General features: G+C 43.5%; 1 protein-coding gene across 1 annotated transcript in view; it reads right to left on the bottom strand.

The window, feature by feature from the left end:
- Nucleotides 1–13876, bottom strand: part of Ak5 (adenylate kinase 5) — a 197974-nt gene that overhangs the window by 38338 nt on the left and 145760 nt on the right. Inside the window, exons 9-10 of the mRNA XM_036189364.1 lie at nt 10186–10228; nt 7153–7197 (exon numbers count right to left, since the gene is read on the bottom strand). Of these exons, the coding sequence (XP_036045257.1) occupies nt 7153–7197; nt 10186–10228 (88 nt within the window). The remainder of the gene's footprint in view (nt 1–7152; nt 7198–10185; nt 10229–13876) is intronic.

Here is a 13876-nt window from a genome sequence, read left to right on the forward strand (position 1 = left end):
GTGATGTCCAGGGGCAGGATAAATGGATTCCAACTCCCAAAGTGACAGAATCCCCATTCCTCTTCTGTGTTCCACTCCCACTGCCCGCCAGCCCCATAGACTGAATGGTGTTTGCTCATATTGATGAGTTCCGGTCTTCCTTATTTGGTCCATGGGTTCAAATGGAAGACTCACTTGGATAAACCCTCAAGACACACCCAGAATTCACGCTTTACCCACTGTCTCGGTAGCTCATAACCCAGCCAAGTAGATGCAAAATTGCCCATTTCTTTGCTCATGAGCTGTCTGCTTCAAATCACAGTAGAAGCCAGAGTCTAGCCTGGGATTCCATAGCTTGGCATGGCCATTCTGATGATCTCATTTCAGTCTCTTTCCTTCTGTCTTTAAATCAGGGCTTTCTTCCACCTTGAAGGGTTTCTTTGTCCTCACTATTGTACTGATGCAATGCTGGTCCTCTGACACTCTTCTTCTGTCTCTTATATGTGCCCTGTGCCCCTGGGTCCAGAGAGACTTTCAGAGTAGTCTAGACCTCCAGGAGCCAGAGAAGCAGAGCCTCTCTGGAGATGTGGTGCTGTCCTCTGATGCTCCCACAACTGTGCTTTTGAGAAGACCAGTACCAGCAAACATTAAGGGACCTGTGCCCTCCAGATGCCTAAACACAAAGACTGAGGTTTCTTTTGGTCCCTTGTACCCGATCCACTCTCACCTCACTGCAGCTGCTGGTTCTCCAAATGTGGCCCACAGACACTGGGGAGTCCCCACTTGTATTATAATTCTAAGAAGTTATTTCCTTTCCATGGATGGCAGAGGCCATGATTAGAACAACTGAATCAAAGTATCAGAATCTAGCTGAACTATCCATCGTATGATTCTTTAATTTTTCTTACATTCATTTATTTAGTATGTATGCATGCATGCCACAACATGTGTGTGAAGGTCAGAGGGCAACTTGTTAGAGTGAATTCTGTCTTCTACCATGTAGACTCCAGGGATCAAACTCAAGTCCTCGAGCTTGGTGGTAAAGCTCAACCTTTACCAGTGAGCCATCTCACTGTCATGTTTTTGCATCACAGTGTTCCTGAATCAGTATCACTCAAGAAAACTTTGGTGAAGCAGAAAAAAATTAATTAAAAATAATTACCCACAACTATGCACATATTAATTCTTTTGAGATAGATTCTCACTATGTAGCCCTGGCTGGCCTGAAATTTGATGTAGACCAGGCTGGCCACAAACTTACAGAGTTCCTCCTGCCTCTGCCTCCTGAGTGCTGGCACCTAGGGCAGGCATCACCTGGCCATGCCCTTTTACTGGTTGGTGCTGTGAAGTGGGAAGTTCGCATAAAGCCCTGGGGCACAGAGGAATACCTGCTTCCCTCGGGAAGAGTATGTGTGTGACTACATTGTTGAACTAGCTGCCTTTTTCAGCTGAATGCCATTACTGATCCCTCCTTCTCAAGTACCAGCCAGGCCCAGACCCACTTGGCTTCCAAGATCAGGTGAGATTTAGATGCACTTACTGCAGTGTGGCTGCAGATATGTTTACTTTCTGAGGAACCAACTAGGACTTGTCAGGATCCACTATCTGCCAAGCATTTTTTAGAGTGAATACAGCCTGTCACTTCAAGGGAAACAGCTGGTAGTATGTGTGGATCCCAACTTCTCCTCCAAGGTATACTGTTTTCTGATATGTTGTTTATCTTTCTGTCTTACTGGAAATGAACACTGGTAATGGTACTTTGTCCTTTGTCTAGGCACAAGCACTCCACTAACATCAACGTGCTTTCTCTAGTGCCTGGCCTGTGTCAAGTGCTAAACTGATGCTGTTTTCTCTCACAGTGAGGTCCAATAAAAAGCATCATATTGTTTTATATCAGATTTAAATAAATACATGGGTTGGTGAAACCAGCATATTCATGCTGTTGCCCAAATAGATACTTCTGAAAGATAATTTATAGTACTTTCATAACAGGAAACAATGCAAAGACAACAGGGTTATAACGAAGTCATAACAATCATTTAATATTGAATTTCAGGAAAAATTCTCAATTCTCTAGGAAAATAAATAGGACTATGTAAGTGGCTAACAAGGGATATAACAACACACAATCGTATCAGAATAACTCCCAAAGCTGATGGCTTGTGTTAGTTAGGCTTGCTGCTGTGACAAAAGACCTATGAAAAGCAATGTAAAGGCCAGAAGATTGACTATGGCTCACGGTTTCTGAGGGATTGCTCCATCATGGTTATGAGAACATGGTAGAGCTGCACAGTTCTCATCATGGCAACCAAGAAGCAGAGAAAAAGGGTACGGGAAGTGGTAGGACATGAGCTGTCCCCAGAGGAGGTCCCCACAAACTCCTTCTTCCAGCAAGGTCCTGCTTCCTTCACCTTCACTCTCTCCCAATGATGACATCTTATTATGAATCTACCAATGCATCAGTAATTCCACTGATTAGGTCAGAGATCTCATGATCTAACAATCCTCTTTGGAGACCCCTCCCAGACTAGCTAGAGGTGTTTATTAACCCAATTAAGTTAGCAATCAAGATTGCCATCATAATCCTTAAAAACAGTTCCCCACAGCACCCATGCCAACATCAACAAGGCCATCTGTGTCCTGATGCTCTGGAAGCTCCAGCATTGAATGGTGGCTCCATCATTATGCCATTAGCGTTGCCTCTCACTCAATTAACCAGATGTGTTTTCCAAACATTGATAGCCAGCACTTCTACCAATGCTTCGGGTGAGTCCATGTGAACTCAGATTATGTGATGTGTTGGGCACAGACAACATTGAAAGGTAGAGAAGGGAAAAATCAATTCAGCAATAGCAAGATAACATTCAAGAAGAAGGAGGAAGGAGGAAGGGAAGGTGGGTGGTAGAAGAGGTTGTGAAGAATGGTAGGCACCCCTTGGTGGGACACAGGGAAGCTCTTTGAAGCACATTCTCCAAAGGCTTCCAATATTCAGGAGTGGCCAGGCACATCTTGTGTGGAGTAAAGCTTCCTGTATCCAAAGCCTGTGGAGTCTCCACAAAGCCATGTGGTCTGCTTGCTTACCCTGCAGGGATAGCGTCTCTGTCTTTGGAAAAGGTACTTCTCTACAAACAGGAACAGAACAATGATATTCCTGCAGGGGTCAGGAGTCAGCTAAGCTTATCCTTGCACCTGCCCCTCTGTGGGGAGGGAACACTGTCCCTGAACATTCCTCCCACTGGGGTGGTGGAGACCATTCCCACTTGCTCCACAGCAGCTTAGGCCCTAAGGGGGTCGGGGCCTAAGCCTTAGCAGGAAAGTCACTGCTCTCAGTGAGAGGGTTGTGCAACTGCATGGAAGGGGCATTGTAGAGGCTCATAATTAACCTGAACATAACCAACCTCAAGCCACAGCCACAGCAGCAGACTTGCCTGCCAGTTCCAGTCCAGGAATCCTGATTGCTGTGTCGGTTGTTATGGAAACAGACTATACTACTTCCTAAGGAATTCATTATTCCAACAAATCTATGTTTTTCACTAGTTACAGTCCATCCAAATGAGCGGTCCATACGCCAGGAACAAGGAGCGCCAACGAGCAAAGCCGGGGATTAGGAAAGACTTCCTCCAGGAGCAAGAAGTCAAGCCCAACCTTGAGAGATGGGACCTCCAGTGGAACAGACTGACAAGGGATGACAGGGTGTGGACAGAGCTGGAGTCAAAGACTGACCTGGGGATGTAGCAGGGGGGGCATGCTGGGGGCAGTCAGCATACAGTAATGAGAACAATCTGCCGGGGCTGGGCCACTCTGCAGGAGCCGATGGTACTTGAATACAGGCAAGAGTGTTTGGAATATTAACTTTGTTTTAGGCATAGCAGTGAACATGTACACCCAGGCACTGCCAGTTCTGCAGTTCCACCACTGCTCTGGCTGGAGCTAAGTCACGAATGGCAAACTGCACAATCCAGGAATTTTTTTTTTCTTAAGATGAGGTTTCATGTAGCTTAGGCTATCCACAAAGTCCTTTGGAGTCAAAGATGACCTTGACTTTTTGGTCCTCTACATCTGCCTTCAGTGTCGAGGATTGAACTAGGGCCTTGAGTGTGCTAGGCAAGCATTCTACTAATTGAGCCAGATCTCCTTCCCACTAACCTTCTGTAGACAGAACCACATTTGTACCATTGACATCTTTTTTTTTTTTTTTTTTGGTTGTGAGCCTAGCCTTTAACGGCTGAGCCATCTCTCCAGCCCAGACATCTTTTTTTTTTTTTTTAAATTATATTTATTATGTATACAGAAGAGGGTGCCAGATCTCATTACAGATGGTTATGAGCCACCATGTGGTTGCTGGGATTTGAACTCAGGACCTCTGGGAGAGCAGTTCGTGCTCTTAACCTCTGAGCCATCTCTCCAGCCCCACCATTGACATCTTGTGGCTCTGTTAAAATTTACCCAAACAGCTCTGGCTATCCCTTTGTATTCTCAGGGACTTTATGACCTCAACGTGACCTGTGATAATACAGCCATTTTGCTGTTTGTCACAGGGGTATTTAGAACCTAGGCCTCAATTTTAATAGCTGTCTTAGAAAAGAGAAGTCAATTCCCTGTATCAGAGTGGCTTTGTCCCTTCTGTCTAAACTGTAAATTGTTTTATTTTCCCAAGCAGAACAGTGGCTGACCAATAAGTAGAAAAACAGGAGAATTTGGTCAGATCTGAGAAAATTCTTCTGTTCAGAGAAAGAGGGCCTGAGAGGTCTGAGGACTTGGAGGGTCTCGTGTTCAGTCTTGCTGTCTATGATTCCACACTGTGTTCTCTGACTCTCTGAAGGGCACAGCACTTTGCAATAGGTGAGCTGAGGTCTTCAGCTGTGCCCTGACCACAGAGTGACATTTGACAATGCATTTCCAAGTTATAATCAGTGAGTCATAGCAGTGGGAAAATTGGAAATAATATTGCCAGAGGTGGTAATAGCAGCTAGAAGCCATGCTGTATTATTGTTACAAGCTTTTGGAGAGTCACATTTTTGTTTTGTTTTGTTTTTTGTTTTTCGAGACAGGGTTTCTCTGTGTAGCTTTGCGCCTTTTCCTAGAACTCACTTGGTAGCCCAGGCTGGCCTCGAACTTACAGACATCCGCCTGGCTCTGCCTCCCGAGAGCTGGGTGGGATTAAAGGTGTGCACCACCACCGGCCGGCCGAGAATCACATTATTAAAATCACATGATAACTCCTACTTGGAGTTTCTAGATTATCAACTTTAAAGGATCTCTCTTTCCCTAATTTGGTTTCTAATATAAAATCTATACAGAGACTAGAATATATTGTGGTATAAGGAAGCCTTTATGCCTAGAAAACAAATTGTTAAAATTTTAGTAAGGCATTAGCAGGACCTATTTTTCTTTGAATTTAAGATATTCAGTAAAGGTTAAGAAATACACTTTTATTTTCTGAGAAAAATACAAAACAAGTATGGGAGAACTGATGGCTAAGGACCACTAGAGGCAAGCAAAGGAGCCCTAACAAGCCTGTAAATCTCAGGAATCTCACAGACACATGCTGTTCTCAGCTAGAGTTTGCCTTTTGCCTCCTCCCATGAGGCCCTTCCAGCTCCTCCTCCTCCTCCTCTGCATCAACATGGCCTCCTCAGGGAAGCTGTCCTGTGGTCATTACCCATGTGATCTCTCAAGGCTTCACCCAGACTGCTCTTTTCCGCTTTTTAACTCCTTAGTAACGCTTCTCAGGGGATGTGATCAGTCAGTCACTCTCTTCCTTTGGATGGGGTGTCTGGCTCCATCCCAGCCACAGTCCCCTCAAACAGTTACTGTGTGATGAGGGTGAGAACCCGGCACAAGGATACGTAGTCACAGGTCCTTGTCTCCAGACTGCCACCAGGTAACTGAGTGACTTTGATCAGCCTCGACTTCTCTGGGCTCCATCCTCCCCACCTGACAATGAAAGAGATTACCCCAGAGGTGCCCAAGGTGGTATCCTAAAGTCAGCATGCATGTCTACAAGTTGATCTGATTATATTTCTCTGGGGACGACACCATGGTTTTCCCATTCTTGAAGAGGTATATTTATAAGTATAAATAGGTACTTTAATAGAGAATGGACAAGGTATGGGTACTTGCTAGTAATTATATATATGTGTGTGTGTGTGTGTGTGTGTGTGTGTGTGTGTGTGTGTGTATCCATACACATATATACACATATATACATACATACATACTTGAATAATAAACAGGAAAGTGTAACTTTTGGGAGGCATTCTGCTGACCTGACACATTTGGAGAGGGTTGGGGACTGAGCCCAAGACTTTGAACATCACTGGGAAGATCTCTTGTCACTATGCCACACCTCCAGCTCCTCCCCACATTTAAACTGTTGCAAAACCAGTTTATTCCTGTTCACAAGTAAAGCCCCTCTGTGATCTTGGCCAAGTCCCTTAACTGAGTGTCGCTTTCTGGTCTGCGCAGAACAGATGGGAATAGGGCCGGACCGCCCAACTATGGCATTGTTTGAGGATCATCTGAGGCAACCTGGAGCATGGCAGGTGCACAGAAGGTATGAATCTTACGGCATTTTATCCCACAACGCATTAGAAAGCATCATTCTACTAGGACACGGAAGAAATTTTGGGTGTGTGTGTGTGTGTGTGTGTGTGTATGTGTGTATGTGTGTGTGTGCACGCTATTTGGGATCAAGTCCAAGGCTCCCCACATTCTAGGCAAGTGCTTTAGCCTTGGGCTGTACACCCAGGCCAAACTAGACTATTTTGACTGTGTGCTGTGCAGAATACAGTGTGTGGTGAGGGAGGTATGTTTTCATATATGGTCACCATGCATTGAGCTTAAGGAGAGGGTTGACAGTCAACAGCAAAGGTGAATGTTGGACATGGGCACACAGCACCCCTTTGGTCTTGTAATGTATTCCTCTGCTGTAGAGCTGAGCTGGGGCCCAGATTCCTGCAGCCCTGCCTTTTCTATGCAGAAAAGCAACAAGGCAAAAAAAAATTTAAATTGCCTATTTATGCATGCGACCATCTGGAAACCTCAGGGGAATTATTTTGATCAAAAGAGGAACATGATTTCAAAGCAGGACAGAATGAGAGATTAATATAATTTTCTGCTATTACAATATTATTAGCAACTATATTAGAAAAGTTGAGAGCTGTTACTCACCCATCAGGAAAATAATTTTACATTTTCTCAAATCCTCCATTAAGCCTTTAAAATAAGAATAATTTAAATTATTGGCAAGAAATAGTGCACTAAAGCCCTGACTCTACTCGTGTTCTGTAGAGTTGAGTTCACAAGGAATAAACAAACAAACAAACAAATAAATAAAATTGTGATGAACAGATGGTAGTGACTGTTTAGGCTCTCCCCCAGACCCAGTATTTTTTATTTAATACAGACTTTTAATTCTAAGTGTAAAACTGATACCATCAAATAGTGTGACTCACAAGGAAAACCAACATTTTTGCTTGTTTTTTGGTTTGGAGATTGTTTGTTCGTTTTTGAGACAGGCTCTCTCTGTGTGTCCCAAGCTGGCCTCAAACTCAGCTGGACTTCAAACTCTCCACTCTTTTGCCTCAGCTCCCTGAGTACTATGGTGTGCACTATGCCTACATATAAAGCCAACCTTAACCTTTATATTTACGTTTCCTTAAATATCCCTGTTTGTTCTTTCACTTTAAAATGTAGTGCTTTTCTTTTTAAGGGTTTCATCTATGCACACGTTGTATTTGGCTGAATTCATTCCCACTCCTCCCTTCCTCCTTTTAGATCTGCCCCACCCTGACCCAGTACTTCACACCATCCTATTTAATAAAGGAGAAATTAACAGCAAGATATCTAGAAGACAAGAATAGTTTATAGCTAGAACAGACAATGCCACTTTCCATTTTAAGTTATGATGTAAAATTTCCTTTAAAATATCAATATTAATTTATCATTCATGAGTCAGATTGTAGAACAGGACCAAACAAGTAATAAATAGAATCACTAGTACACAGCAATAATCATGACAGTGAAAACAAGATCTGAATTTGGGGAACCACTGATTTAAGGAGAAATGTTTCAAGATAGAGAAAAGTATGAAAACATCTGGAGTTAGTGGGATCCTAAGTGATTCTGGATTGGCAAGTGTTGGAATGGGAACCTCAGGGACAAGGAGATACATACTACATTTCTGGTCCCATAAGCAACAGGATTGACCTGCACAGGGGAGGGGTGTGGGGTGTTGGGGGTACAGAGGGAGATTGTGATTGTGTGTTTTATTGGTGTATGGAACTCAAGGTTTCACATATGCTAAGCAAGGGGTCAACTGCTGAGCTATATCCCCAGCCTTTAAAGTTTATTATTATTATTATTATTATTATTATTATTATTATTATTATTATTTACTTTATATCCTTATCCTGCTCATATGTTTGTGCACCACATGTGTGCATGGTGCCCTCAGAAGCCAGAAAAGGGTGTCAGATCTCCTGGAACTAGAGTTAATGGCTGTGAGCCTCCATATGGATGCTGGGAGCTGAACCCAGGTTCTCTGGTAGAGCAGATAGTACTCTTAACTGTGGAATCATTTATCCAGCCTATCCCAGTCCTTTGGATTTTACTTTTTAATTTGGGTGGGGTCTTACTAAGTGGTGCAGGTTAGCCTTGAACTCACCCTGTATTCCAGGCTGGCACTGAACTTGGAATATTCTGACTCAGCCCCCTGAACAGCTGGGATTATAGGCCTGTGCCATGGTCCAGCTGGTGTCTGGAATTTTCTATGAAGTTAGATACAGAGCATTCCTCACATGTTCTGCAGCATCCCAGCTTACCTGGGCATCTTTGAACATAATTGCAATTTAGGAAGGTGGCCACATTTATTGTGGTTATTTTGGTTATTTTTCAGGAGAGCTCATATGGCTATACCCTATTTCAGTTCAAAAATTATTTTTTAGTTGATAATCATATATTCATACAATGTAGTAATTACTAAGTGTATAAATAATTGTCAGTGACTTGGGAACATGCTTATATAACAGTATGTTAAAAAGTGTGATGATATTTACATATACACGTAGATTCTCATTGGGGTAAATAGGATGAAGATGATATTCCAAAGTGAGGCATGCTAGACTGTTAGGCACAAATGTCATTGGTCATAAGGTTTTAGATAGTTTTAGTTTTCTACAGTGAGTGTGCTGTTATAACCAGGGATAAAGGACACTTCCTAGAGCTGCCAGCCATCCCACAAGCAGCCGAGAGAGAGCTGGCTGTGGGCAGGCCGAGTGATGGCTCTATTGCAGCTCCTGATTCGGGCCTTCCCTGATGATTGCCACACTCATTTGGTGACTGTTATTTTCACACAACTGCTGTCTCTATTCTCATCAAATAACAGTTTATCTAACCCTTCATGGATCAATGGGGAATTAGAGCTGGGGTTATTTAAAAAGCCAAATCACTTGTGTGAGTTACAGCCAATACTATACACCTGTTTCCACAAACCATGGTGACTTTTTTTCCCAAGTCTCATGTATCCCAGGCTAGCCTCAAACTTACTATGTAGCTGAGGATAATCTTGAACTCATAATCCTTCTGGCTCCACCTGTTAAGTATTGGGATTTCAGGTGTGCACCTTCATATTTAGGTTATGGAAGCCTAGAGATTGAACCCAGGGCTATGAGCATGTTAGACAGACACTCCCTAGTTCTTTGAGAAACTTTTAACATGATAAAAATGACAAAGTGGTACTGCTTTGTGACATGTGTTGGGTTGGCTCCCAATGGGACACTGTAATACAGTAATTGCTTTTTGGGAAAAAGAATTCTGTTTCCAACTCAATTAGCCATAATTGCACCTCAGATAAACCCCATTGGCTGTTACCACCACTTTGAATCTTTTATGTTCCAATTCAGCTGAAGAACATTACTCTTTATCATGTGACCTTGCTACACTGTAACACATGTGACTTCCAGTGGGGATGGGACAGTGAGTGTGTCCCAAACATCTTGACATCCACTTCTCACTGAGCTTCTTGGGAGTCATGTTCTCTAGACAGTTAGGAGATGCTTCTCTTAGTAATGATTCCCTTTGGCTCCTCATTAGGGTAACTCATGTTCACTGGCCAGGGGACTGTTGTTTTTAATCTTCTTAGTTGGTGTTAAACATAGAAAGCATATTTGAAGTGATGTGTTCTGATTAGCAAAGGAAACTCACCTCCCATGGTGTCCTCTCCAAACACATTTAGTTGATTGTCACCCTGTTTTAAAAATAATCATAACATTAGAGGGTAATATTAACAGATACGTTTAAGCTCCTTGCTAACATTAAATGTTTGACATTTGAAACAACCCCATTAAGGGAAGAACTTCCAGACACTTGTCCAGATGAGTAACAGAGTTTCAGCCATGCAGTGGTAAGGGACAAAGCTGAAGGCAAGCCTGGGCCATCTGTCCTCAGAGTCTATGGTCTGTAGGCAATGGTACAGAATCCAGTCTCATTCTTTTGGTACATAAATTATGTGTGGACAGAAGAGCTAGCTTCAAGAAGACAAAATTCTTCAATGTTAGAAGCTGATGAATAGGCTTGGTCACAGCTGTTCTGTGAACATCCCTAATTTAAAGTCGATGTTGGCAAGTTTTTCAGTAAAGAGCCAAGTAGCAAGCACTTTGGATGTGGGCCTCACTGTCTCTGGCCGTAGTTCAGTTTGTTAGTTCCCAAGCATAAAATGTGGAAAGATGAGGTGATCATTCCTTTTTTCTGATGTTCATCTTTAAAGCTTTCATTTGACCTTTGGCTAGGTGCCTGTTTTCCTTGTAGAGAAGCCCAGTGTATTTGGGCGACATGTTTATACAGAGTCATTTGTTGAGAATTCTCATCATCATCTACATTGTTGCCTGTCTTATTTTCCTACTTCCTAGGTTACCACACATGCAGGGTAGCTTTAACTGTCAACTTGACACAGCCTAGAATCATCTCTGGGAAGAGTCTTAATAGAAATTATTTAGATGGAGTTGACCCATGGACGTATCTGTAAGAAACTGTTTTGATTCTTAATTGATCAGTAAGATTTAGTCCATTGTGGGTGGCACCATTTCCTAGGTTGAGCCCTGAACTACATAAGAAGGCCAGCTAAGGTTTGGGGATTTAGCTCAGTGGTAGAGTGCTTGCCTAGCAAGCGCAAGGCCCTGGGTTCGATCCTCAGCTCAAAAAAAAAAAAAAAAAAAAAAAGAAGGCCAGATAAAAAGCAAGCAAGAAACGTGTGGCTTTTGTTTCTCTCTGCCCTTGAGTGTGGATGTAATATGACTGAACGTTTGACTTCTCAATGGTGGACTTAAGCCTGGAATTGTAAGTTGAAGAAACCCTTTCCTCTCCAATGTTGCTTTTAGTCATGGCATTTTGTCACAGAAACAGAAATGATGCTAGAACATCACATATAGATGTTTCTTTCCAGGTAGACAGAAAAAGTGATTTCTAGATATCTATGGTTGCACTTGAATTTAAGTGTGTGTGTGTGTGTGTGTGTGTGTGTGTGTGTGTGTGTGTGTGTGTATGCTGTTCTTCTATTTTGCAGTGCATTCTGGGTAAATTTCTGTCAATACAGGATGTTCCCAGCATAGTATTCCTGGTTGCACAGTATTCCATTTTGTGATTGGGACCATAATTAATTTTTTAACCAGTTATTTATTAATGAGCAGAGCTGTTCTCACTCTTTGATTGTTTTAGGGAAGATGGCTCAGAGAATAAATTCATATAAACACCACTCTACACAAATATTCCTTCAGGGCAAGTTCTAGGATTGCAAATTTGTGGTCACAGATTAAATGTATTTATAATTGTGATAGATTTTTGCCAAGCTGGTCTCTGTAGAGGTTACAGTGTTCTGCAAGGACAGCGTCCTTGGCACTTCCCCAGTCTTTTGCATTTAATTCTCTTGAATGCCAGAGTCAGTTCAATGAGGTCGGCTGGTCACACAGACCCCTGGGGCAGCCTGCATGGGAAACACTTTGTCTCTGTACAGGGCCTTGACACCTTGTTAGACTCGAGCCTTCGGGCATCTTTACCGCTTGTCTTCTTAGACTGCCCTGTCTCTGGAGATACTGCAGTAAGAGAGGATGCTTAGCAGAGTGGTTGTTCAGGGACACATTCACATTAATTTATTCTCCCTGTGAAGGGAGACAATCTCAGAATTCCTAAGGCACATTCACTCCCAATAGTTCCCTTATTGAATCTGCCACATTCACAGTAGGCGGATGACCATGATTTCATCCATTCCTGTCATTCTTTCCCCCTTCCCATTCTGAAGATGAAGAAACTGAGGGGCCTCTGGCTATGCCACCACGCCCTTGGTGAAGTCAGCAGAGGAACAAGACCCGTGCCTTTCACTATCTTGAACAGCTCCAAAGATTTTGTCCCGTCAGCAGAGCAACCATGGTGGGTGTTGGTGGTCTTCGATTGCTTCTGGACCTTCTGGCCTTAGCACTCAGGATCCAGCAGTCTGTGCCTGTGAACTGGGGTGACTCTATGATACAGGTGGAACTCTGGGGCTCCCTTCAGGATCAATAAAGCTTGGATGGAGCAGGACCACCATTCTGCTGAGCTGTTACCCCTGCACTGTCCTGAGAGCAAAACCATTCACACCTTTGCATGAGAATTTCTGACTCAGGTGCAGCTTATTAGGGAAGCCATGTGTCTGTACTCTTCTGGAACAATGAAAATGCTTGTCCAAAATGCACACACAGTAGGAGGGTTACTAACATTGGGTAGAGAATGGTTGCTAATCAGAATCTGCTCTCCACTGGTCAGACAGTTGTTGGATACATCTAGGTGATGTCAAGAGGAAACTGAGCCCACCCCCTCACTCTTGAGTATTTTTAGATTATAAGATGATACACTGACAGGCTGAGATGTGTCTCATCTTTCCTGTTTACAGTAGTATGTCTTGGGAGTTTGATCAAAGTTAATCTGAATTCCTAAAACAATGGACCAAATTGCAGCAGGGCCCTCCTCATCTCTATCTGGCTTTTAGAGGTTGACCTGTTTTTATCCCTAGCTCTTATTCACATCTATCTATTTTGTTTGCCCTGAGGCTTTGACTGAAGCCCACTTTATTTCTATTAGCTCACTTGTAGTGAATAGGTTTCTAGGGCCTAGAAGGAACTGTTATTTGTTCTTAGGAATGTCATGCACAGGCATGAAAACCCAGATGAAGGAAATGTTTGATTGAGGGTACAGTTCTCCAGTGATTCTCAGTATATCTCTCACTTCTAGGGTAAATCTTCTGTAAATAAAATGATAGGCTTAGTGGCAGAGGGCTTTCCTAAAGCACCCAGGGCTCTGGTTTTTAGTCTCAGTCCCATAAAACAAAATCAACCTTTTGCCTAGAATTCATGAAGTCACACATTCAATTCACAGCAAAACCAGCCATGAACCAATCAGCCAACCAGCCAGCCAGCCAGCCAGCCAGAACCAGCCAAGCAAGCAAACTAACCAACCAGCCAGCCAGCCAGCCAGCCAAACAACCAACCAAACAGCCAGCCAGCCAGCCAGCCAACCAGCCAGCCAGCCAACCATCCATCCAACCAGTCAGCCAGACAACCAGCCAGCCAGCCAACCAACTAGCCAACCAACCAACAAACCTACCAGTCAATCAGCTAACTAGTCAGCCAACCAGCCAGCCAACCAGCCAACCAGCCAACAACCAACCATCCATCCATCCAATCAGCCAACCAACCAACCAGCCAGCCAGCCAGCCAGCCAACTAGCCAGCCAGTCAGCCAACCAGCCAATCAGTCACCCAACCAGCCATCCAACCAGTCAGCCAACCAGCCAACCAACTAGCCAACCAGCCAACAACCAACCAGTCAGCCAGCCAGCCAGCCAATCAACCAACCAACCAGCCAGTCAA

The sequence above is a fragment of the Onychomys torridus genome, chromosome 6 (assembly GCF_903995425.1).
Source record: "Onychomys torridus chromosome 6, mOncTor1.1, whole genome shotgun sequence".
Lineage (NCBI taxonomy): Eukaryota > Metazoa > Chordata > Mammalia > Rodentia > Cricetidae > Onychomys > Onychomys torridus.